This window comes from Gopherus evgoodei, chromosome 6 (genome assembly GCF_007399415.2).
Source record: "Gopherus evgoodei ecotype Sinaloan lineage chromosome 6, rGopEvg1_v1.p, whole genome shotgun sequence".
Classification (NCBI taxonomy): domain Eukaryota; kingdom Metazoa; phylum Chordata; order Testudines; family Testudinidae; genus Gopherus; species Gopherus evgoodei.
In genome coordinates, this window is record NC_044327.1 from 40,834,124 (window position 1) to 40,857,412 (window position 23,289).

Here is a 23,289-nt window from a genome sequence, read left to right on the forward strand (position 1 = left end):
AAGGAACCTCTCAAGGAACTCACTAATACCTCTTTAAATACCTTGTAAAATTCAGTTGAAAAGCCATTAGATGCTAGAATTTTACCACTTTTCATACCGCCTATTGCCTCTAGGATTTCTTCTTCTGTTATTTCTTTATCTAAAGTTTCTTTATCAGTTTTGCTTATCTTTGGCCAGTCTGCTCCAGTTTTGCTTATCTTTGGCCAGTCTGCTCCTTCCAAATATTCTTGAATAATTTCAGAGCTTGCAGTATCTGAGTTAGAGAGAAATTTTTGTAATAAGCAGCAAAAATAGCATGTACTTCATTATGGCATGTATCTTTTGCTGATTGTTTGTAATTGGTGGAATAGTACGTAGCTCTTGAATCCCTTTTGGCTTTCAAGCCAATGACCTATCACTTTCAGTTCCTTTTTACTAAAATTTCTGCTTTGGTACACACAGGCTTTTTCGGTGGCATCTATTATCAACCTATTCAACTTCTTCTCTAATATTAGTTAATTGTCGATTATTTTTTCTGAACCTATATTGTTATGTATTGTTGTCTCCTGTTCTAGTTCTATTTGTTCTTGAGCTCTTTCTTTCTTTTTTCAATTGAGAGACTCTGCTCATCAACTGACCCCCAAATACTGCTTTTCCTGCCTTTTAGAGGAGTTCTCTTTGTGTACTGTCTGTATCATTGAACTGTAAGTATTGAACAATGTCCTTCTTAATTGCTGCAACCCACCTGGTTTTGTCTGGGAGAAGCAAGCGGTTATTCTGCGAGTGCTTATTCATGTCCATTCCATGTTAGGTGTGTGTGTTCACCATATGCACTGGTGCTGGAAGTTTTCCCCTCAGTGGTATCTGTAGGGGACTGGCTCTGGCACCTCTGGAGTGCTGCGCATATGCGCCAGGATAAGGGGCACCCCTCCCCTCAGTTCCTTCAAACTGCCAGTGATGGTGCTGGAACATCTCTTTGCTTCGGCAAGTGCTCTTACCCAATGGTTCTTGCTATCGTTCATCAAAGCTGCTTGAAGGGTCTGGGAGAAACACACACTAGCAGTAAGTGTCACATCTGCAAGAGCTTGAAGCCAAGAACTAACAAGGAGCTGGTTAGAAGTCTAAGCATGCTCCTCGTGGAGTTGGCCCTCACACCAGTCTCTGAGCCACCAAGATGGGACTCTGCTCTGAGCACAGCGGCATCGGTTCGAAATGTACTTCAGGTACCGGCCTCCCAACGCCGATCGCAGTCCCCTGTACCTGCAAAAAAGCAAAGGAAGCACACTGGGAGAGGGCATTCCCCGACATCCCCTACTGAAAAGGGGAAGTCTGGAGAGCAGCATAGGCCTGTGCGAGACCGTACATCTCCGGAGCCCAGCCAGGCTTGTCTTCCAGGCTATCGACAGAGGCTCAGCAATTAATCCAGGACCTCACTTTCCATGGCTTAGCCCTGTTTGCAGAACAGACAGACATGAGATGACATGGTCCTAAGGACGCTAGGGCTACTCTATGTTCCCTGGATCTCTATACACCAGCCCCCGCTAGAAAGAGGTTCAGACAGCAGCAACCTCAAAGACCAAGCGGTCAGGTCCGACTGGAGCCCTACCACAGGAAGGGCAAGGGCTATAAGCGCAGTCAAGGCCAACAACCAGCTCCTTCCCACTCGAGCTCCTCCTGCTACCCGCCTCGTAACCTGAGGGCGACCTCCTCATCTGCAGCCAGTATCCTGCACTCCTCATTTTCAAACTGCCTTTTTCCTTTCCTCCCCACTTGGGACGCTATAACATTGAACCGGTGGGTCCTCAGCACTGTGGTAGTGAGGTATACGCTATTTCTACCTGCCCCCGCTTCCCTGTCTCTCTTCAGGGACCCTTCTCATGAGCAACTTCTTACCCCAGAGATGGAAGCCCTCCTGCAAATTGAAGCCATAGAGGAAGTCTCCTTACACCTAAGAGGAAAAGGGTTGTACTCTTAGTATTTTCTCATTCTGAAGGCCAAGGGGGAGTCTGAGCCCCATATTGGACCTGTGAGACCTCAACAAATATCTCAAGAAGTTGCAGTTCCACATGGTCTCCCTGGCCTCTATTATCCCCTCCCTGGATCCTGGATACTGCTATGCCGTCCTCAGCTTGAAGTACACATATTTCCATATTGCCATTTTCCAAGGGCACAGAAGGTTCCTGCGGTTTGTAGTGGGGCAAACCCACTACAAGTTTGTGGTCCTTCTATTTGGCCTAGCTACAGCACCAAGGGTATTCATTAAATGCATGGCAGTGGTCGCAGCCTACCTCAGGCACCAGGGCATTCAAATCTACATGTACCTTGATGATTGGCTCATCAAGGTTCATTCCTGGGTACAAGTCCATTGCAGTGTCCAGTTGGGGCAAGCCACATGGTGAGCACTGGGTCTCTTGATAAACTAACAGAAATGCACATTGGTCCCAGTGCAAAGAATAGAGTTGATTGGGGCAGTTCTGGAGTCTGTCTGAGCCAGAGCCTTTCTCCCAGAACCCAGATTCAAGGCAATATCTGGTCTCATCGCCCAACTCACCAGCCACCCTATCACCACAGCCAGGGTATGCCTCAGACTGTTAGGGCACATGGCAGCGTGCACTTACATAGTTCTACACACACAACTATGTCTCAGACCTCTCCAGATGTGGCTGCCATCAGTCTACACCCCAGCTGGGCACCACCTGGACAGAATCCTCACAATTCTGCTGCAAGTACTTCCTGCTCTGGAATGGTGGTCCAACCCAGTTAACATTTCCGAAGGAATAACCTTTGAAACTGCGAAACCCACAATGGTGCTAATGTCAGATGCATCTGACCTGGGCTGGGGAGCCTGCCTCGCATCACTAAATACCCAGGAGTTATGGTCCCGAGAAGAGTTGACACTGCACATCAGGGTGGATAAAAACCAGTGATTTAAATAAGTAAGTAAATAAATAAAAGATTTTTTTATTTAAATCAGATTTTTTTTGATAAAATGCTTTTAAAATTCTATCTAAAAATAGTTTTAATTAAGATACATTATAGCTCAAAAATATAGAATCATGGAATAGGTATTATAAATTCTAATTCGATAGTATGAGCCAATATATTCATGTAATGTTTAAGAAAAGTTTTGTGAATGAGTTCCAATAGTTCATGGATTAGGGACCCAATCTTATGGGGTTCCATAGGCTTCTGTATAGATTATTTAGGTTAATCTTTCCATCTACCCAATGAGACTCAGTGCTCAGTCTAGAAGATACCATCAGAGATACTTAGTTTTGCAGTTCTCAAGCTGTAGATTTGTGTCTCCAGAGAAAACATGCTTGTGAACAGCAGAATGTTTTAAATAAATAAATAATATATAGAGGTGAGAAATAACAGACCTCAACCCTATTGTCCCTCTGCAAATTTGTGTACATAGAGTCAATCCCTTACCTCTCTCTAAAAGTACAACGTTTCAAAAAGTTCAATGAATAGAAGATTGTTGGGGGCGGAATAGATCGGGACAAGGAGAAGTCTGGAGATAAATGTGAAAAGGGAGGGACATGCAGTAGAAACAAAAGTGAAACTGTTTGAGCAGCATATTCCAGAAGTCTTGAGGTCTTTCTGAGTGTAGCCTTCATTGATTTGAGATCTACCATACCATTCTCTCACTAGAAGGGAAAAACCTATAAAGGTAGCAGGCCATAAAAGAGACCTAAAATGCAAACAGTGCAACAAGGAAATGCAGGGCTTGGTTGCCAGAATGAAACAACATCATGAGAAGTGTCCTTCTCGGGAGGAAGCAGTGTTGAAGATGATGAAAGGAATATGTCTGAAGATGCAGGATATTCAGGTCAGTAAACTTTTTTTATTACATACTTCTTTCTTAAGGACTGCCTGTCTTCCTTCTGGACTAGTCTTGAATTCTCATGTTTGAGCAAAAAATATAGTTGTTACTCTATGGTACTATCATTTTAGATGCAATTGTGATAAAAAATAGCTGAAATAGGCAGATCGTCCTTTTACAATTTCACCTTTAAAGTAGTACTGAGCGTCAGTGAATGCTAAATGAGTAATACTAAATGAGCAATATGGTAATAATAATTAAATAAGTGCATTGACTTATTTTGTTTAGGAGAATCCATCCTCAACATACAGGATTCTGAAGACTATCCACCTACAAGATCACCATCATTTTCTATAGTTTCAGAGTTATCTGGAAATGATAGTGTTTCAATCACATCATGTATGTCACATAGCCACAGTACATCACCCATAGCAAAAAGGGAAAAAAATCTCCATCATTCAGAAACAACCATAGATAAGCTTGTGATAAGAACCAGCAGAATACAAAAAAGGTAATTGACAGTTTTCTTTATGCAACAAACTCTCCTTTCCATATGATTGAGAACCCACACTTCATTAACATGGTTCAGTCATTAAGACCAGGATACAGTCCACCCAACAGAGCAGGTGTCGCAGGCAAATTGCTGGATAAAGTGTATGAAAGAGAAATTGAGCAGTGTGGGAAAGGTCTAGAGGGTAAAATTATTAACCTGAATCTTGATGGGTGTTGCAATGTTCCCAATGATCCTGTTGTGTATGCTTATGTGACAACAGAAGAAGGGAATGTCTTCCTTCCAGAAGCAACTGATACATCAGGAAATGCACACAGAGCAGAATAGTTACAAGAAATAGCAGTATAAGCTGTAACAAACTGTGAAAAAAATTTCAAGTTTCTGGTACGCAGCTTGGTCACAGACAATGCTGCAAATGTATCCAAGATGAGAAGAAATTTAGAAGAGAGTGAAGAGATTCCTAAGCTAATAACATACAGTTGTAGTTCTCATCTGATGCACCTCCTAGCCAAAGACTTCAGTGTTCCAGAAATAAAGGCTAATGTTGTTGAAATTGCAAAATATTTCCATAACAACCACTTTGCAGCAGCTGCTCTGAAAAAAATGAGAGGAACCAAACTAGCTCTCCCACAAGACGTGTGATGGAACTCAGTAGTGGACTGTTTTGAGCACTATATCAAGAACTGGCCTAATCTGATGACAGTTTGCGAACAAAATTGTGAAAAGATAGATGGCACTGTCACAGCCAAAGTTCTCAACATTGGGCTTTAGAGAAATGTTGAACACATGCAGAGTGCCCTGGAGCCTTTTTCTGTAGCCTTAAACTAAATGCAGGGAAATAGCTGTTTTATTGTGGATGCTTTTGAAATTTGGAAGGAGCTGAGTGAGATCTTAAAAAGAGAAATATGCAATGACAAAGTTAAATTACAAGCATTAAAAAAAACAAATGGGACAAGCACCATCTCCAGCTCATTTTCTTGCAAATGTTCTCAATACTCAGTACCATGGTCAAACCTTAACTGCTAAAGGAGAGGAGTTGGCTATGACATGGACATCCAGCAATCATCCCTCCATAATGCCAACTATAATAAACTTCAGAGCTAAGGGTCAACCATTCAAGAAATATATGTTTGCTGATGTTTTAAAGAAAGTCACACCAGTGAACTGGTGGATGTTACTTAAGCACTTGGATTCAGAGACTGTTGAAGTGATAATCTCACTTTAACAGCAGTAGCTTCTTCTGCCAGTGCAGAAAGAATTTTTTCTTCCTTTGGACTAATTCATTCCAAATTGAGAAATCATTTGGGACCTGAAAAAGCAGTAAAGCTTGTTTTTCTTCTCCAGATTATGGGCAGACAGGAAAATGAAGGTGAATACGACTGAGTTAGCTGCAGAAACCAATCTTTTTAAGTTTCTCATGTTGACCTGACTGACACAGCTGATTTTATTTATTTAATTTAAATTTCATTTGACTGTTTTAGTTAAAAAAAATTTTAACAAAAACAAATCTGATTTTAAAAAACTTGAATGTTTTACTAAATTAAAAATATCATATGCTTGTTTTGTTAAAATATTTTATGTTTGCTGTTGAAGAGAAAAATCCAGAATAGATAACGTTGTTGTTTTAGTTAAAACAGTTTAAATGTCTGTCTAGTGATGTTCTTCTCCTAATACAGCATGGGCAAGAAAATCCTCCAAATGTTAATGATTAACCTGTTGAACTGGAGATAGCTCACCTCCCAATGCCTTCATAAATATGTGCTTCAATTACATTTGGTAAATGAAATAACCAAACAATCATTCATTTTCTGATATAGCTGTAAAACTAATCTGAAAAATTTTCAAAATAAATCACTTTAAAAATGTATAGCGTGTACCTTCTACATCTATCTCTGAGTTGTGAAGAATATCTATTAAAGTTACAACAACCAACAAGAATGCACTTTTATGTAGAAATCCACGATTAAATTGAGTCTTCCTGACTAGTGATTTTAAATTGATTTGATTTAAATCAAATCCATCCTGCTCCACATCAACCTCAGGGAGCTCAGGGCCATCCATTTGGCTTGCAAAGTGTTCCTCCTGCAACTATCCCAACAGGTGGGACAGAAAATATGGCCTGCATATTCTATGTCAACAGGTAAGGAGGAGCATGATCCTCGGCCCTTTGTCAAGAAGCCATATACTTCGAGGGTCTACATCTCCCTGGTGTCAGAAACACACTGGCGGATCGGCTCAGTAGGTTCTCCCCGCAAGTGGGGCCTCCACTCGGAGGTCACCAGAATGGTCTTCCAGAGGTGGGGAACTCCCCAGGTGGACCTGTTTGCCACCAGATGGAACAAGAAGTGCCACTGGTTCTGCGCCCTCCAAGAGTACAACAACGGATCATTCTCCGATGCTTTTCTACTGTCTTGGCCAGGCAACCTGATATACACATTCCCACGACCCTCCTAAAAATCAAAAGGGACAAAACCAGTGTCATCATGATCACCCCCACATGGGCTTGTCAGCATTGGTTCATTATGCTCATGGACTTGGCAGCAGCGCCCCTATGTATGCCTTCCAGCCGCTCAGATTTACTCTCTCAGGATCATGGGAACCTCATCTTCACCTCATAGTGTGGATTCTGCATGGCTGAACCCAAAGGAGGAGGAGGCCTGCTCCGGTCAAGTCAAGCGTGTTCTGTTGGAGAGTATAAAACCTTCCACTATAGTGACTTACCTAGCAAAGTGGAAGGACTTCTCCTGCTGGGTATTAGACTGGATGATCTACCGTACTCAGTCCCCTCCTCAGTCCATTCTGGGCTACCTGCTTCACTTGAAACATCAAGGCCTAGTCTTCTCCTCGATCTGGGTGCACCGGCAGCCGTCACTGCCTTCCATCCCCATGTCCAGGGCAGAACAGTATTTGTGCATGAAATGATGATCAGGTTTCTTAAAGGTCTTGAAAGGCTTTCTCCACTGGTCTGGGATCTGCTGCCCTAATGGGACCTTAACCTAGTCCTCGCTAGGCTCACTTGCCCTCTCTTTGAACCTCTGGCTTCCTGTTCTCTTTCACATCTGTTGTGGAAGGTTGCTTTTCTTGTGGCTATCTCTTCAGCAAGGCGAGTCTCTGAGATTAAAGTCCTCACGTCAGAGCCCCTGTACAGTGTCCTACAAGGACAAGGTTCAGTTGTGTCTCCACCCCATCTTTCTGCCAAAGGTGGTGTCGTCTTTCCATGTTAACCAAAACATTTTCTTCATGGTGTTCTGCCCAAAGCCTCACATGTCCAACAAGGAGAGGCATTTGCACACCGTGAATGTCAGACAGGCTCTCAGAGGCTTTCATCTTGAATTACTACCAGCATCCATACTTGCTACGAGTTGACGCAGGTTGTACTTCCACCGATAGTGACGGCCCATTCAACTACAGCTCAGGCGTTGTCAGCAGCCCTCCTGGCACGAGTCTCTATCCAGGATATCTGCAGGGCTGCAATGTGGTTGTTGGTGCACACCTTCATGACCCACTACACCATCACCGAGCAGGCCAGAGATGATGCAGGTTTTGGCAGAGCTGTGTTGCCATCAACACATCCATGAACTCCTACCAGCCTCCGGAGATAGTGCTTGGGAGTCACCTAACATAGAATGGACATGAGCAAGGACTTGAAGAATAAAAATGGTTACTTACCTTCTGTAACTGTTGTTATTTAAGGTTGTTGCTCAGGTTCATTTCATGACCAGCCCACCTTTCTCTCTGTTGGAGTTCTGGCAAGAAGGAATTGGAGGGAGGGGGCGGTGACACCATGATATCAGCACATGTGCGGGCCACTCCAGAGGGCACCAGAGCCAGCCCTCTACAGATATCACTGAGGGAAAAACTTCCGTCAAGCACACACACCTAACATGGAATGGACATGAGCAACGCATCTCAAAGAATAGCAGTTACGGGAGGTTAGTAACCATTTTTTCATTTTCCAGTAAAGTAATCTTTGGGACCCAACCCAGCTATTGAATATTACTTCAACTCATGTGTGATCTGACATTGCAATAGTGCCAGTTTCTGCAGATCCTGTCTGCTTCATTAAGGATTTAGAGATCAGCTTTAAATCTATTCTGGTATATAACTGATGAGGGTGTGAATACAACATTTAATCTCTTTCCTCAGGGTGTAGTTCTCTCCAGCAATCTGAGAGGTTGAGGTTGACTTGCTGGCACAGAGAAGTCAATGCTGCACCTGCTTCCCTATCCCCCAGGTCTTTTTTATCTGTCCCAGTAAGGAGTCAGTGTGCAACTGAAGTCTTCTCTCAGTATAATTTCCCCTTCCCCGAAGTGTTGCAGTGCTGTAAAGAAGTAATTAAAAAAGTGTTTTGTGTTTGGCTGGGAGCCTGCACTGAGCCAACTGTTGTTAATAACCCAGCAATTGTGCCCTTCAGCAATATAAATCGTCTCTCCTTAGCCTTAAATTTATGTTTATTGTCAAAAGGTACCTGATTAGCAAATATTATGCCCACTCTTTTTTTTTCGTTTTAGCTGAAGCAAAATTTGTCCGTTGAAACCCATTACCTTTTGTGCCCCTAATTTGCCCCTCCTGAAAATTAGTTTCTTGAAGTAAAAATCATCTGAGAGTGGTTGTTTTTAAGATCTACCAGAGCTTTTTTCCTTTTAATGGCATTTAGCCCTTTGACATTCAAAGATGTTACTTGAAAAGGAAGAGACATTGAAAGTAACTATTTAGTTTATTGAAAAAAAATCTGAAATGATTGAGATTCTTTAGCTGTTTGATGGCATGAACCCTTGTGTTGCCAGTGGCTCTCTTGTTTCTAATTATGTTTCATTTGCTATTGCGTGCCTGAATATGGCTTGGTTTCTGTTTGTAAACTTTTATATGTAATTCTTGTATTAATCTCCCCTTGTCTCCACATTTCCTTCCTCTCTTCTGCATTCCCCTTACTCTAAATCCACAAATGAACTACCAGCATAACATGTAAAACCATCTCCAAAGGACTGTGCTCTGCTGAACCCGAAACCTCTGCACTCTCCCCATAAGCACTTGGACTGCTTCTCTTGCAATCCAAACGAGTTAAATTCTCCACCAATGGGACCTTGAGCCTCTCCATTAGGGATGGATTCCCATCTGATCATTTGAGTTGTGGGGAGAAGAGGGTTTACACAAAACTCTTAAAGGCTCTTCCCTTTCCCCTCTCTATTTTCTCCAGTCTCCTCCAAGCCTAAAATCCCCTCACTCCCCTCTTATTGTCCTATATTTCCTCTGTTTTAAAGTACAGAACACAACTATTACTGATCATCCCAATTAAATTCAACTTCATACTATTTTCTTTATAACATTAACATAGTTATTGTTCAGATTAAGGCTCTCATTTTAACAACATCCCTTGTTCTCTTTCCATTTAGCAGGAGAGAGCTTTTAGAAGGAAAAAAATCCCTTCTTTGGCAATGTCTTAGATGGTATTAAAGTTGGTAACTACTGTTGACTGGGGGTGGGGTGGGGTGGGAGGCAGAGGAGTTATTTGAGATGTTCTGGAGCTGTTGTTGAAGTCCAGTCCTGCAAAGGTAGAAAATGTAGCTTCTGTCCCTGATGTTGACTCTCACTTGCAACCTTACTGCTGAAAAAACAGAGGCTTGATATGTGGTTTAATCAGCTACTCAGACCTAGTAAACTTGTACCAGCATCAGCTGTTTTGGGCATTTTATTTAGCTGCCTCTTTTGGGGCACAGGCTTACAGCAGTTTTGCAAAGTGATTACATGTCTAAAAGTTGATATACTGCTTTGTGAAGTCGGAGCTGCCAATCTGGTTCCTTTCACCTGCTCTAAATTCATATTAAAAGGGGCTAGGGTTGAACTGTATAGGCATTGAAGAGTCTATCTTTCTAATAAGCTGTTACATTTGTAAATGGCTGTGATTTTAATATATCTTCCCTTTCTACCTCATGGTAACGAAAAGGGTGACTCTGGATTGTCAAACAGATGAGCATGGAGGCTGAAGTACCAGCAAATGTGTAACACTTAAAAAATCGATTGTGGTAAATGCTAATTGGTACAGACATGATGAAACCCAGGAACTGCATTATCCACTGCAGATGTAATCCTGGCATTTCTGAACTACAGAGCAGGGAATGTGTGACTCATGCAGTTTTCATTTGAATGAGCATTATAACAAACAAAACAAGACTTTAGGAGTAGGTCTAAGCAGTCATTTTAAAATTTGAATTCTGGAATTCAATTTAAATTCCCTTTAATTAAGGGTTAGCATGTGACATGTTCTCTAGGGACTCGGCTGCTAAATCTTATCACTGGCAGTAACCTCTCCCACCATGGAATTTTATACCCTGGTTACAGCCAAAATAGACTTAGAATGAGTGGGAAAATGGAATTTTAAGTGCAGTTTGTGTCAAACATTTACATGTATGTTACAAATAGTTCAGTTCACTCCCAATTCAGTGCGGCCGGTACAATTCACTTTCTTGTCATTGAATATTGATCTCAGTAGCTATTAATACAGTGTGTACCGTATTATCTATGTGGAAATTACCAATCATTAACTAGGCCCAGATGCCATCTTACCTTCCTGTGGGAACTGCCAGTTTTTGCTATGCTTTTCTGTCTTTCATGTACCAGTTTAGGCTTGAATGGATTCATTCAAATGGCTTGCTATTTGAAGGATCATTCATCCATATATCTTTTGAATATTCCACTGCCAATTTTTGTCTCCTTTTTGTGTATTCAGAGGTAGGAGAGTGTGTGTGTGTGTGTGTGTGTGTGTGTGTGTGTGTATGTACCTTTTTGTGTATTCTGGGGTGTGTGTCCCTCTACTTCCCTGTGGAGTTAAGGCATAAAGTGAAAACCTGGTCCCATTGAAGTTAATGAGAGCTTTTCTGTTAACTTCAGCAGGGCCAAGATTTCACCTACAAAATGCTAATCATGTACTAGTCATCAAGTCCTATTTTCGCTATAATGCTGTCACAAATATGGAACATTATACAGCTCTTAGTAGGTGACAGAACACCCATCGGTTTCAATGGAAAGTGCAATGATTGAGGCCAGTCAGGATTAACATTTTGACTGCAAAGTCCAGTAGGAGGAGGGCAGAGACATTTTTGAAACACGTGCCATCTTATAATTGGTAAGTGTGTCAGGAAAAGTAATGCATAGGTTTATGGATTTAAAGTGCTCTCTGTTTAAAAAAAAAAAATACAGGTGGTTTATTTATTTGTTTTAGGATTCATGAAGGAATAACAGTGATAGCAAGTGCATATTTTATACACACGCATGCATGTATACACCGTTAATAGTGGGAATAACCTCTGCAGTGAAGGTTACGTAATTGGTTCCTGCCAATTTTCATTATAATTTAATTAAACTTTCACTGCTGAAACTGAAATTTTCAGTGCTTGGCCTTTGCCCAAAGATGACTTTTCTCAGAAAGTTTTGAGCAAAAATGGGTCATCTGTTTTTGAGTGGGCTGTATGTGGAAGAAAATGCACTTTCTCCATAATCTTATAAATAGCTTTGCAGCCCCAAATTACTGTAGATAAAAGCTGAAATTTGGCAGGAAAACAGCATTCACTGAAAAGTACTACCTTTAAGTGCTCTGATGAAAACTGGTTTTGATTTCAGTTATGACTAGTGAAAATCACTCTCCATGTGTGCATACTACATTTTGAGTGGGGTTTTCCTATGTTTGTAAAGTTAACAGCTGTGGAAGTCTGTGGTGCACATGGTCTGAGTCAAGGAGTCACTAAGCCCTGGTCTACACTGGGGGTGGGGTGGGGGGGGTGAATCGATCTAAGTTACGCAACTTCAGCTACATGAATAACGTGGCTAAAGTCGACGTACTTAGTTCGACTTATCGTGGTGTCTTCACTGTGGTGAGTTGACTGCTAGCACTCCCCCGTTGACTCTACTTGCACCTCTCGCGGCGCTGGAGTACAGGAGTCGACGTGAGAGGGCTTGGGAGTTGATTTATCGTGTCTAGATTAGACGCGATAAATCGCAATAACTAGACTAGACGCGATAAATCGATTCCCACTGGATCGATCGGTGCCCGCCTATCTGGCGGGTAGCGTAGACATACCCTTAGCCTCTGTGTGAAATCCTGACCCTGTTGATGTCAGTGGCAAAACTTCAAAAGGGCCAGATTTCACTGTCTCAACCTTTGGAAAAAAAGGGCTCCTGCACAGGACTTGAATAATTTACCTATTAGCTTATGGTTTAAACCTGATAGTCAGGGTGCTAGCAAGCCCTCCACAATTTTTACGGCATAAAACAGTTCTGTATTACTTTTGTGTTAATGCATTTAATTATAACAGTCAATTAACTTTCTATTTAATACGTATTTAAAATTTAACTTACATCTCTTCTGCTTTTCTTCACCTTTTCTTCCCTTTCCTGACTCCACTCCACTTTTTCTTCTTTACTTCCCTATAACTGATCTTGGTACATCTCCACCTGCCTTGTTTTCAGTGTGTGTTTTCTCTTTTCCTACCCCTCTTTCTCCTTTTCCTGTCGTTCCCCATTTATTTTTCATTGCGCCAAAGTCCACAGTAACTCTTTTTTTTTAATTTTTCCAATTGAAACTTACATTCTGCAGCAATTGATGACAGTGACCCAGTGGGGAGGGAATGGTTTCAGCTCTGCTTCTGCTCAGTTCCAGAAGAGAAGCTGATGAAAAAACGAGAAGAGGAGATTGAGCCCCAGGAACTGAGGGAAGCTAGGGGATTTGGAGTGGGAGCCATTGAGGCAGAAGACTGATTAGCACAGAAGACTTTGTGCCCTGCTTAAGGTTTTCCACAATGTAGAGAAATGTATATTCTGGATTTAACATTTTCCAGGCTCTCACCAGCTCTTGTGGAAAACTTTACATGCACAGCAACTTTAATTTTGCATGTGCAACCTTTACTTTACTTTACTTTACTTGTTTTCTGACCTTTAGGTGCATAACCGTGCAGCCTCAATGTTCTCAAACTAAAGTTTTTAAAATGGAATTATTATTACTATGGTGGATGTGTTTCTAGGTTGCTCGATTTTTGACACTCAGTGAATGGGGTATTTCCACGGGGGCTACTTGGATATCTTTGGGAAGTGATCCCGTTTATTGTCTTATTGACTTGTCACAGAGAAGGAGAAAGCAATCAGGTTTCCCACATAGGTAGTGAGTTAACAGAAGGAGGTTGCCCAGTAGTAGAGGAAAAACTCATTAGAATTCCATCAAAGGAGTCATTGCAGATACCATAAAATTCTCAGCCAGTGAATTACCTTCATTTTGGTGATAAATTCAAAGGAACCCCCTTTTATAAAAGGAAGGGAAAGAAGAAAAAAGCCCACTGAAGGAATAGGCCTGGTAAAGAAATATTTTGTGTTCTCCAAAGGTAATAAAACACACGGACATACTTTTAAATAGTTACATTCCTGTTTTGTTTTGTTTTGTTTTTTAAAGCAAATTATATAAGTAAAATTTCCATTGTGCTAAAAAGGCATAATGCAATGTAAAACTGAAGGACTGATAACACTGCTGGAACCTAGCAGAGAGCAGGCAGCTGCTTTGCAAAATTCCCTCGGCATCTGTGTGAACTTACCTTGCTCCTGAGTTCTAACATCCCTGCTCTTCCAGTCCTGGGTCCTTCCTGGGATAGTGTGATTTATGGTTATGGATAAATATGCACTAAAAGGAGCTAATCTTAGAAATACCAAAGTTCTGTTTACCTACAAACTCAGCCAGGTTAGTGCACTAAACCCCTTTGCCTGTAAAACACATTGAGAAATAGGTCCATTGAATGATTACGTTTTCAGTGCTACAAATGAAAACATTTAATAATACAAGCATATGAATATCTGTGATGGAAACAAGCTTCTTAATATGCAAAAGCTCAGTGCCCTGAATCCAGGTAGTTTTTCATCATTCACAGTGGGGGGGAGCACATGGGAGTGGGTGAATAAATTCTTGATTCCATGTAATCAGTACCTATCCTCATGAGAGGGAGGATGTATGGGCAGATTCAGTGTAGCTTCAAACGAGTGAAAAAGGGCTGTTTTAAATATGAAACTGAGAGCTCTCACAAAAGTAATGCTGAATTTAAGGAAAGCCATGTTTAGTATAGAGCAAAATGTTTCTGTGCCACTTGTTTGGGTGTGTGATGGAAGAAAGGATTTAAAATGTAGGCATTGAAAGATTATTTTTACCTGGACATTTGGAGTTCTGTTCTCTCCTCGGTGCATGAATTGCTCTCATTAGCATGTTGATTGACGTTATCTTGCATTGAGATGACAGCATACCCTTTAGTGTTAAGTGTATCAATGTTTTTTTTGTTTGTTTTTAAAAGTCTTTAATAGAAAATAGAGAGCTAAAATGGAGTTTTATCACAATTTCTCTATGAAACATACAAATGCTTTAAAAATGGATAGATCTATTTGTTAATTTTTTCATTTTACAGTTGAGAACATAGCTTAACCTTCAGTGAGAAACCAGTTGCACCAGCAATCAGACTCTGATTTCTCTGTTATGGAGACAAATCCATCCATCAGGATTTGAGTGCAGAGCTATGAGTGCTTAGAAAGCACTTTCCCATATGCGCCTGATTATTAGAGCACAGCTGCTCCTCTGGGTAATTAATGTGAGAATGCTGCATTTTTCAGAAGTGTAGCATGTCTTTATTTTCAGGGCCGTGGGACCTCTGTTGCTTCTCTTCTCTTCCGTCCTGCAACACTGTGGCATTTCACTTAAAGTGGGTGTTTAGAGGCAAAGTTTTTTTTCTTGTGGGAACCTGATGAGAACAATCAGAAAGGCTTGTATCAGCATGGGGAGAAACTTGTTGCTGGTGCCAGAAATCTGATTATTCACTGTGCCCTCTAGCCACCAAATGTGACTCTTCTGTGTTGGCTCGAATAAAGTTCTGAGCTAAAGACCTAGGGTAACATTTTCAAAAGGGCCTGATATTAGGGAGGGAGAGGAATTGTTTAAGCTTAGTACCAATTTGAACACAAGAACAAATGGATATAAACTGGACACTAGGAAGTTTAGACTTGAAGGTTTCTAATCATTAGAGGAGTGAAGTTCTGGAACAGCTTTCCAAGGGGAGTAATGGGGGCAAAAGACATATCTGGCTTCAAGACTAAGCTTGATAAGTTTATGGAAGGGATGGTATGATGGGATAGCCTAATTTTGGCAATTAATTTGGCAATTGATCTTTGATTATCAGCAGGTAAGTATGCCCAGTGGTCTGTGATGGGATGCTAGATGGGTTGGGATCTGAGTTACTACAGAGAATTCTTTTCTGAGTGCTGGCTGGTGAGTCTTGCCCACGTGCTCAGGGTTTAGCTGATTGCCATATTTGGGGTCGGGAAGGAATTTTCCTCCAGGGAAGATTGGCAGAGGCCCTGGAGGTTTTTTGCCTTCCTCTGCAGAGTGGGGCACATGTCACTTGCTGGAGGATTCTCTGCAGCTTGAGGTCTTCAAACCACAATTTGAGGACTTCAGTAACTCAGACATAGGTTAGGAGTTTTTGTTATAGAAGTGGATGAGTGAGATTGTGTGGCCTGCATTGTGCAGGAGATCAGACTAGATGATCATAATGGTCCCTTCTGACCTTAAAGTCTGAGTCTGAGTCTAAATGTCTTAGAAGCCTAAGGGTATGGCTACACTTGCAGCTGTACAGTGCTGCCACAGAAGTGCTCCTGCGGCAACGCTTTGATGTGCGAGAGAGCTCTCCCAGCGCTGCAGGTACTCCACCTCCCTGTGGGGATTTGCTTACAGCGCTGGGAGCCACGCTCCCATCGCTGGGGCACTGTTTACACTGGCGCTTTACAGCGCTGTAACTTGCTGCACTCAGGGTTGTGTTTTTTTCACACCCCTGAGCAAGAAAGGTGCAGCGCTGTAAAGCGCCAGTGTAGCCAAGGCCTAAGTCACATTGAAAGCCAGTGGGGCTTGAGCTCCAAAGTAACTTACTTGTGTTTGAAAATGTTACTCCCAAGCTAGTGTTTTTGTCAGTAAGACCCTGTGAAATAGTCACAATGAAATTTTAAAAAGCTTTACATTTGTGGGTTCCATATTTCTTTTTAATTGCGGAAAACCAAGATAATTTTACAAAACAAACAAAACCAATAAATGTCACAGGGATTTTGAGTTTTTCAGTGAAAATGGGACTGTTTCAAAGTGAAAAATCACTTTTAGTCAAAAAAAATTCATATATTTGAGTGAAATAGAAAGCTTTTAAAGTGTCAACATATGAAATTTTATTTTGAGATCTATTTTCATATCAAAACAGTTTCACAAGCTTCACTTCAGAAACCTCAATTTCACAAAAGCAAAATTTGAGGCCTCAAAATGGCCTATAACATTTCAAGTGATATTTTTTAAATAATTGCTGTTTCTTACAGCTGCACCTATCAGTGATTCTGTCTGCTGTACTCCAGAATATTGAAATTGTTTTTGGACTGTGTGCATTTAAAATGGAAGTCAGTTATTAGATATTGTCTGAGGTCCTGTGTAGGCCAACAGTTAGCGTGCAGCAAACTGAGAGTAAGTCTACCTTGCTTTAGTCTGCCATGCACTAACTGTCCATCTAGATCCTTCTGCTGCACACTAAAAGTTTCCTAGTGAGCTTTGATCTACTCTACTTGAAACAGGCGTAGATGAAAAAGGGTCATAATTCCACTAACTTTCTGTGCGACATTGAACAGGTCGTCTAATTTCTCTGCATCTCTGTTTCCCCATCTGTAAAATGGAGCCAGTTGTGTTTACTCACATTTGTTAAAGCCAGAGCCAGCTCTAGACCTTTCGCCGCCCCAAGCACAGCGGCATGCCGCAGGGGGCGCTCTGCCGGTCACTGGTCCCGAAGCTCCAGTGGACCTCCTGCAGGTGTGCCTGCGGAGGGTCTGCTGGTCCCGCGGTTCCACCGAAGCCACGGGACTAGCGGACCCTCCACAGGCACGCCTGCGGGAAGTCCACCGAAGCCACGGGACTAGCGGACCCTCCACAGGCACGCCTGCGGGAAGTCCACCGGAGCCACGGGACCAGCAGACCCTCCGCAGGCATGCCACCGAAGGTTGCTTGCCTGCCGCCCTCCCGGTGACCAGCAGAGCGCCCTGCCCCGCGGCATGCCACCCCAAGCATGTGCTTGGCGTGCTGGGGCCTGGAGCCGCCCCTGGTTAAAGCACTTTGAAATCTACTGATTCAGGGTGGTGCTTTCCAAAGCACTTAGTGTTGGCCTTACTCTGTTCCCGTTGAAATAAGTGACGGGTGTGCCATTGACTCAATAAGAGCAGAGTTAGGTTAAAACTTGAGGTGATATTTTCAAAAGCACGAAGCAATTTCATTAGAGTTATTTTGTGTCTGTGGTTAAGACCGAAAGATGTTCATTATCAATTTCAAGTTTCCTTGACTAATGTGGATCTAATTTTCTGTGTTTTACAGATTTTCTGTCCTAGAGTCATAGAAATCATACATGGAAAATACATTCCTTTGCGACTGGAGGATTCTTGCCCACATACTTTTGACTAACACTCCTGCATTTTCTAATATTTCTGTTGAAAAAGTGTCTTGTGTGGTGTATTTTTCTTGTTTCTTTTTTTTTTTTTTTTTTTTTTTTTTTTTTTTTTTTTTTTTGCTGTGTTTAAGATCCTTTTAGAAGAAATAGGGTTATTTTTGTATGTGGTATATCTACCTGCTCAACCACTTTTCAAGTGATTTCTTTACAAATTTTTATTTAATAAGTAGTTAGCAATTATATTATAATTTAATATTAAACTTATTCTTTAAATTAGAAGTAACATGCATTGGAGGCGAAGACAACATGCTAGATTTGCTCAGGCCTTACACTGGCTTAAACTCTGGTGGTAGAAAATTTGTCCGAAGATCAGGGACAAGATTCTTTTTCAAATGAGTAATTCTTTTGGGTGCCTTATCTTTTCGGCTCCCACTTTGAGACACATGCACTAGCGTCACTAAATTTGGCACAAGTTCTACATTGTATGCGTGTGAAATATTTTGACTGATATCTGACATAAATTTATAGTACCTTCATATTACAAATGTTCTGGTTAATGGGCACCTTTCCCCCTTAGGCTACATTCTTGTTGGCCTCCCCCCTGGTTTTTCTGCGCTCTGAACAGTTATATATTATTTATTTGCCGGCCTCTCGAGTTATGTGATTGTATTTATTTGTCACAAAAAAATCAATGAAATGAAAATGTGATGTGTGGCTTCATATGGCAGGCATCATGGTTATGGATTTAATTAAGACCACTCCTTATTTTAGAAAATACACTGAGACTAGAATACTGCAGTGTAGCAGAATCCTTGTGTTGTTTACATTGCCACAGTCCCCATTTGGTTTGACTCACTGGGCTCTGCTTGATACAGGACCCAAGGGAGAGAGAATGGTGATCAAAGGTGATATGCTCCCTTTATGCCTTTCCTATTTCTGGGACTGGTTTGGGGGGCCTTATGTATGCTAGCACAAGTTAACTGCTCCAGTTTCCCCTCTGGCCACAAGAACTGTCCAAAGTGCCACCAAGCCAGAGAAGTGGTGGCTGGGCTGGCATAGGGCCAGGAATCCTTGAGAGTTAACTAAGCCAGCTTTGTGGCTCGTTTATGCTGCCGGACTGCTCGCGGCAGGGGCCAGCATCTGGTGAAATATTGTCAGCTACAAAATGCTTATAAATCATGAATCACGTTGAAAAATATTGCTTTGTCTTTTGGTCTGCCTTCTGAGTTTTAAGCCCCTTAATTCCCAACCAGGACGGGGACCCCACTTACCCCTTTCATAGTGTCGTAGAGTTTCAGGCCAGAAGGGACCACCAGATCTGATCTCCTGTATATCACAGTCAGCCACCACCAAGGACCTGCACACTAAATCCGATAACCAAAATTAGACTGAACTATTACAGCCCACATGAGACAAGACTGCTCTGTACCACAGGGAGAGAATAGGAGGGACTGAGGTGCACCAGTGCCCAAGACCTCTGCAATGAGAGGCAGTTGATTAAATGAGATTAACATCAGCAAGTGACCCACATGCCATGCAGAAGAAAAAGGCGCACACAGAAAACCAAACCCAAGGTCACTGTCAATCTGACCTGGGGAAAATTGGTTCCCAACCTCACATATGGTGATAAGTTAGACCATGAGCATGTGAGCAAGAACCAGCCAGCCAGCACCTGAGAGAGAAAATACTTGGTGCCACCTCAAAGCACTGGCCCACCCCATCCAATGTCCCATTTCCAGTCAAGTGCATCTCGGATGCTTCAGAGGAAGCAGACCGAAAAACCCCAGAATACATTGGGGGTGGGGGAGGGCAGGAATCTATTCTTGACCCCTGAAGGCCATTGGCTGAAGCTCTGGAGCGTGAGCTTTAGGAACTTGACATGAACCGGAAGTGACCCTAGGGCTACGGAGCCTTGGCTCGCATCATCACAAGCAACTTTTCTAAACCCTGGGTTGGGGAAATGGTCATTCTTTTTCTCCTCATACTCTTCCCCTACCATTCTCATGCCTCTCTCTCCCCTGATGCTCTTTCTTACCCTTCTGCCCTCTTCCCCTGCACTTCAATCTCGTCTTTCATCCATCTGCCCCATAGATTCAAATGTCCCTCACATTTTTCCTTCCTTTCTTTTCATTCTTCTGCCCCCTCATATTTTCCCTCCTTGCTCCCCATAATATTTAGTTTCTTGTTAGATTCCCTCCCTCTGTGCCTTCTTGCTGTTCTCCACTGGGCTTCTCCTCCCCACATTTCCCTGTTCATCCTCTCTTTCTCTTCTGCCTTTCACATTGCCATATCCCTCCTGCTGTCCCGTCATTGTCCAGATAACCACATTCTACACATTTACAGTACTTCCCTGTCCCCTCGCTGTCAGAACAGCAGCAGACCATTAGCAGCCCTTTAAATAAATAAATAAATAAATAAAATTGAGACACAATATTGGGAGAGCTGGCAACCATGCTGGCTGCCAGTCAGGGGCAGCTCCAGGCACCAGCACGCCAAGCGAAGGCAGCCTGCTTGCCGTGCTTGAGTCGGCAAAATGTCTAGAGCCGCCTCTGCTGCCAGTGTGCTAAGCTCTGAGTGCAGGCTCTTGTTCTTTGAAGAATGATAGAATTTGTTTGTCTAACAGAACACATAAGATAGATCTGTGCTTAGGTGCTATAAGTAATAAAAACAGAAACCTTCTCATTTTTGCATTAGAAAGGTCAGATTTTGGTTTCAGCTACTTCAGACTTTCACCAATGTAAGTCCATTGCAATAATTAGAATTAATAAAATTTTATAGTGGTGTATCTGAGATTAAATTCTTTCCCATAGAATATATCTATAAAAATGTAAATTCTACAGTTTCCCTGGGGTCATGAACCACAGTTCAGGTGTATGATGCTGGTGTAAATCCTCTGCATGATTACTTTCCACTGACTCTGGAGCCAAGAAGGCCATGTATGTGTCTGCAGGGGAAGAAGAGATGCCTTTTGTTGCCACAACAGTATTTATCAAATCACATGACTTTGTAATCACTATGGTACTTAATAATCAACTTTCTTTTCTTTTTTTCTTTCCAGCCTCAGTAGACAAAATGTCAATAGAATAAGTGTCCTACATTCCAGACCTGGCCATGAACCATTTGGAGGGACCATCTGAGGGGAAGGTGAATGACGAGCCAGCAAACGGAGAGGTGAACGAGTCAGTGGAGGCTGACCTGGATCACTCTGAGGTGGAGGAGGAGCAGCAGCAGTATGCCGCCCATTACCCGAGACATGCCAATGGCAGCCAAGAAGGACAGTCTGGGCAGGAGGAGGAGGGGATGCTTGCTCGGTCAGCCAGTACAGAGAGTGGCTTCCACAATCACACTGATACTGCTGAAGGGGATGTCATAGCCACAGCAGAGGATGGCTATTACACAGACAGAGTTCAGGAAAATGAGGATGAGAGCGCCTACGCAGTGCAGTATAGGCCTGAGTCTGAAGAGTACACAGAAAATGCCGAGGCCGAGCATGCTGAGGCCATTCAGACCCGAACTCTACCTAACCACTTACACTTTCACTCCATTGAACATGAGGAAGCCATGAATGCCGCCTACTCGGGGTATGTCTACACTCACGGGCTCTTCCACCGAGGGGAGGATGAACAGTATGCTGAGCCCTACGCCGACTATGGACTGCAGGAGCATGTGTACGAGGAGATAGGAGATACACCTGACCTGGATGCCAGGGAGGGACTACGACTCTATGAGCAGGAGAGAGAGGAAGCTGACAACTATCGCAAGGAAGCTCTGGGTGCCCGCCTTCACCACTATGATGAACGGTCCGATGGAGAGTCTGACAGCCCTGAGAAGGAGGCAGAATTTGCTCCCTATCCAAGAATGGATAGTTATGAACAAGAGGAAGATATTGATCAAATTGTGGCTGAGGTCAAACAGAGCATGAGTTCTCAGAGCCTGGACAAGGCTGCTGAAGATATGCCAGAGGCAGAGCAGAACTTGGAATGTGACCATACTCTCAGTAGTGGGACTCTCGAGAGCAATGGTCAGCTCCCAGCTGGCTCCAGGCCCACGGTCAACTCAGGAGAGTCAGTGCAGAGATACAGCAAGGAGAAAAGGGATGCAATATCTCTGGCTATTAAAGATATTAAAGAGGCTATTGAGGAAGTGAAGACAAGGACCATTCGTTCTCCTTACACCCCAGATGAACCAAAAGAACCCATCTGGGTGATGAGACAGGACATCAGCCCAACCAGGGATTGTGATGATCAGAGGCCACTGGATGGAGATGTAAGTATACGAAGCTATGGCTTACTTGCTACAAGTAAAGGAATAGGTAACATACACGTGTCTGTGTCTCTCTCGTGTACATGCGCACATGCATGCACTCTCACACTCATGGTAAAGTATACTATGCTTGTATGGCTCATTCTGTTCCTGTTAAATATTTAAAGCTTTACCTATTTTAATTCTGTGTTCTAAAGGATGCATAAGTAGTGGACCTACGTATTATTGATGGGCCATGTTAACCCTTCGTGAAACACCACAGATGTCAGTAGAGTTACACCAGAGATGCATTTGCCACAAAAGGTTTGATTGCTGTCTTTCAGAAACAAGTAATATTACATTTTTCCAACATTCGTTGACTAACTGATTGGTTAGAATGGCTACCATTCAGTTTATCTCGGGCTATCAGGTTCTGCAGGCTTCCATCAGTTATAGGCTTGCCAGCTACAAGAAAGTGCAAATTTACAACACTATTAGTTTAATTGTAAAATTGAATCACCCTCATGTATAAACTAGATGTTAAAGGGCATCAGAAATCCAGGAACTTTTAACTTGTATGCGAATTGCGAGCTGAATCATGTCACATCACACAATGCCAATCCTGTGTAACAAAGAAGATTAATTGCAATAATTAATTTGTATTATCCCAATATAGAGTCAAATACTGGTAATCTTATTCCTGCTTTTGGTCTCATTGCCTGCAGTGGAACTACTTGCTTAAGGAAAGGTAGAAACAGGATTTGGCAACTAATGCCTAAAATAAATATAATTCCATGTTAACATCCTGGTCTTACAAGTGTTTTCTAGCTTTCTATGTATGGATTCTACATACAGTCACTGGAAACTCTTATATCTATGTATCTGTTTCTTAAAAGGAACAGTGCATTGGGAGCGGTGGCTGCTCAGCACCTCTTAAAATCAAGCCTGTAATACTTTATAGAGTGTGTCATTGTACATCAATGGGCATATGACACTAGAAATGTTTTATCCAGATACATAAAGCTAAGGTGACTCATTTTAGCATGTGTTGTAAAACACTAGTTTATTTTTTATGACATAAGTTTTTAAATCCTCCAAAAAATCATGATTATTTCTCTCTCATCATCCAAATATATGCCACATTAGTCCACACATCATCTCATTACAGCTTTTGGGCAACAGAATCTTTGTGTTTTCTTTCTGCCATGACAGCAGTCACACAAAATACTCCTTGTTTTTCCTAGTGGCTT

The 23,289-nt window shown here is 42.2% G+C and overlaps 1 protein-coding gene across 2 annotated transcripts in view; it reads left to right on the top strand.

Annotated features, from left to right (window-relative positions):
- APBA1 (amyloid beta precursor protein binding family A member 1) overlaps positions 1-23,289 on the top strand; it is a 151,853-nt gene that overhangs the window by 75,326 nt on the left and 53,238 nt on the right. For both annotated transcript variants that reach the window (XM_030567372.1, XM_030567373.1), the window contains exon 2: positions 20,856-22,063. In XM_030567372.1, coding sequence (XP_030423232.1) covers positions 20,909-22,063 — 1,155 coding nt within the window. In that variant the 5' untranslated portion in view covers positions 20,856-20,908. The remainder of the gene's footprint in view (positions 1-20,855; positions 22,064-23,289) is intronic.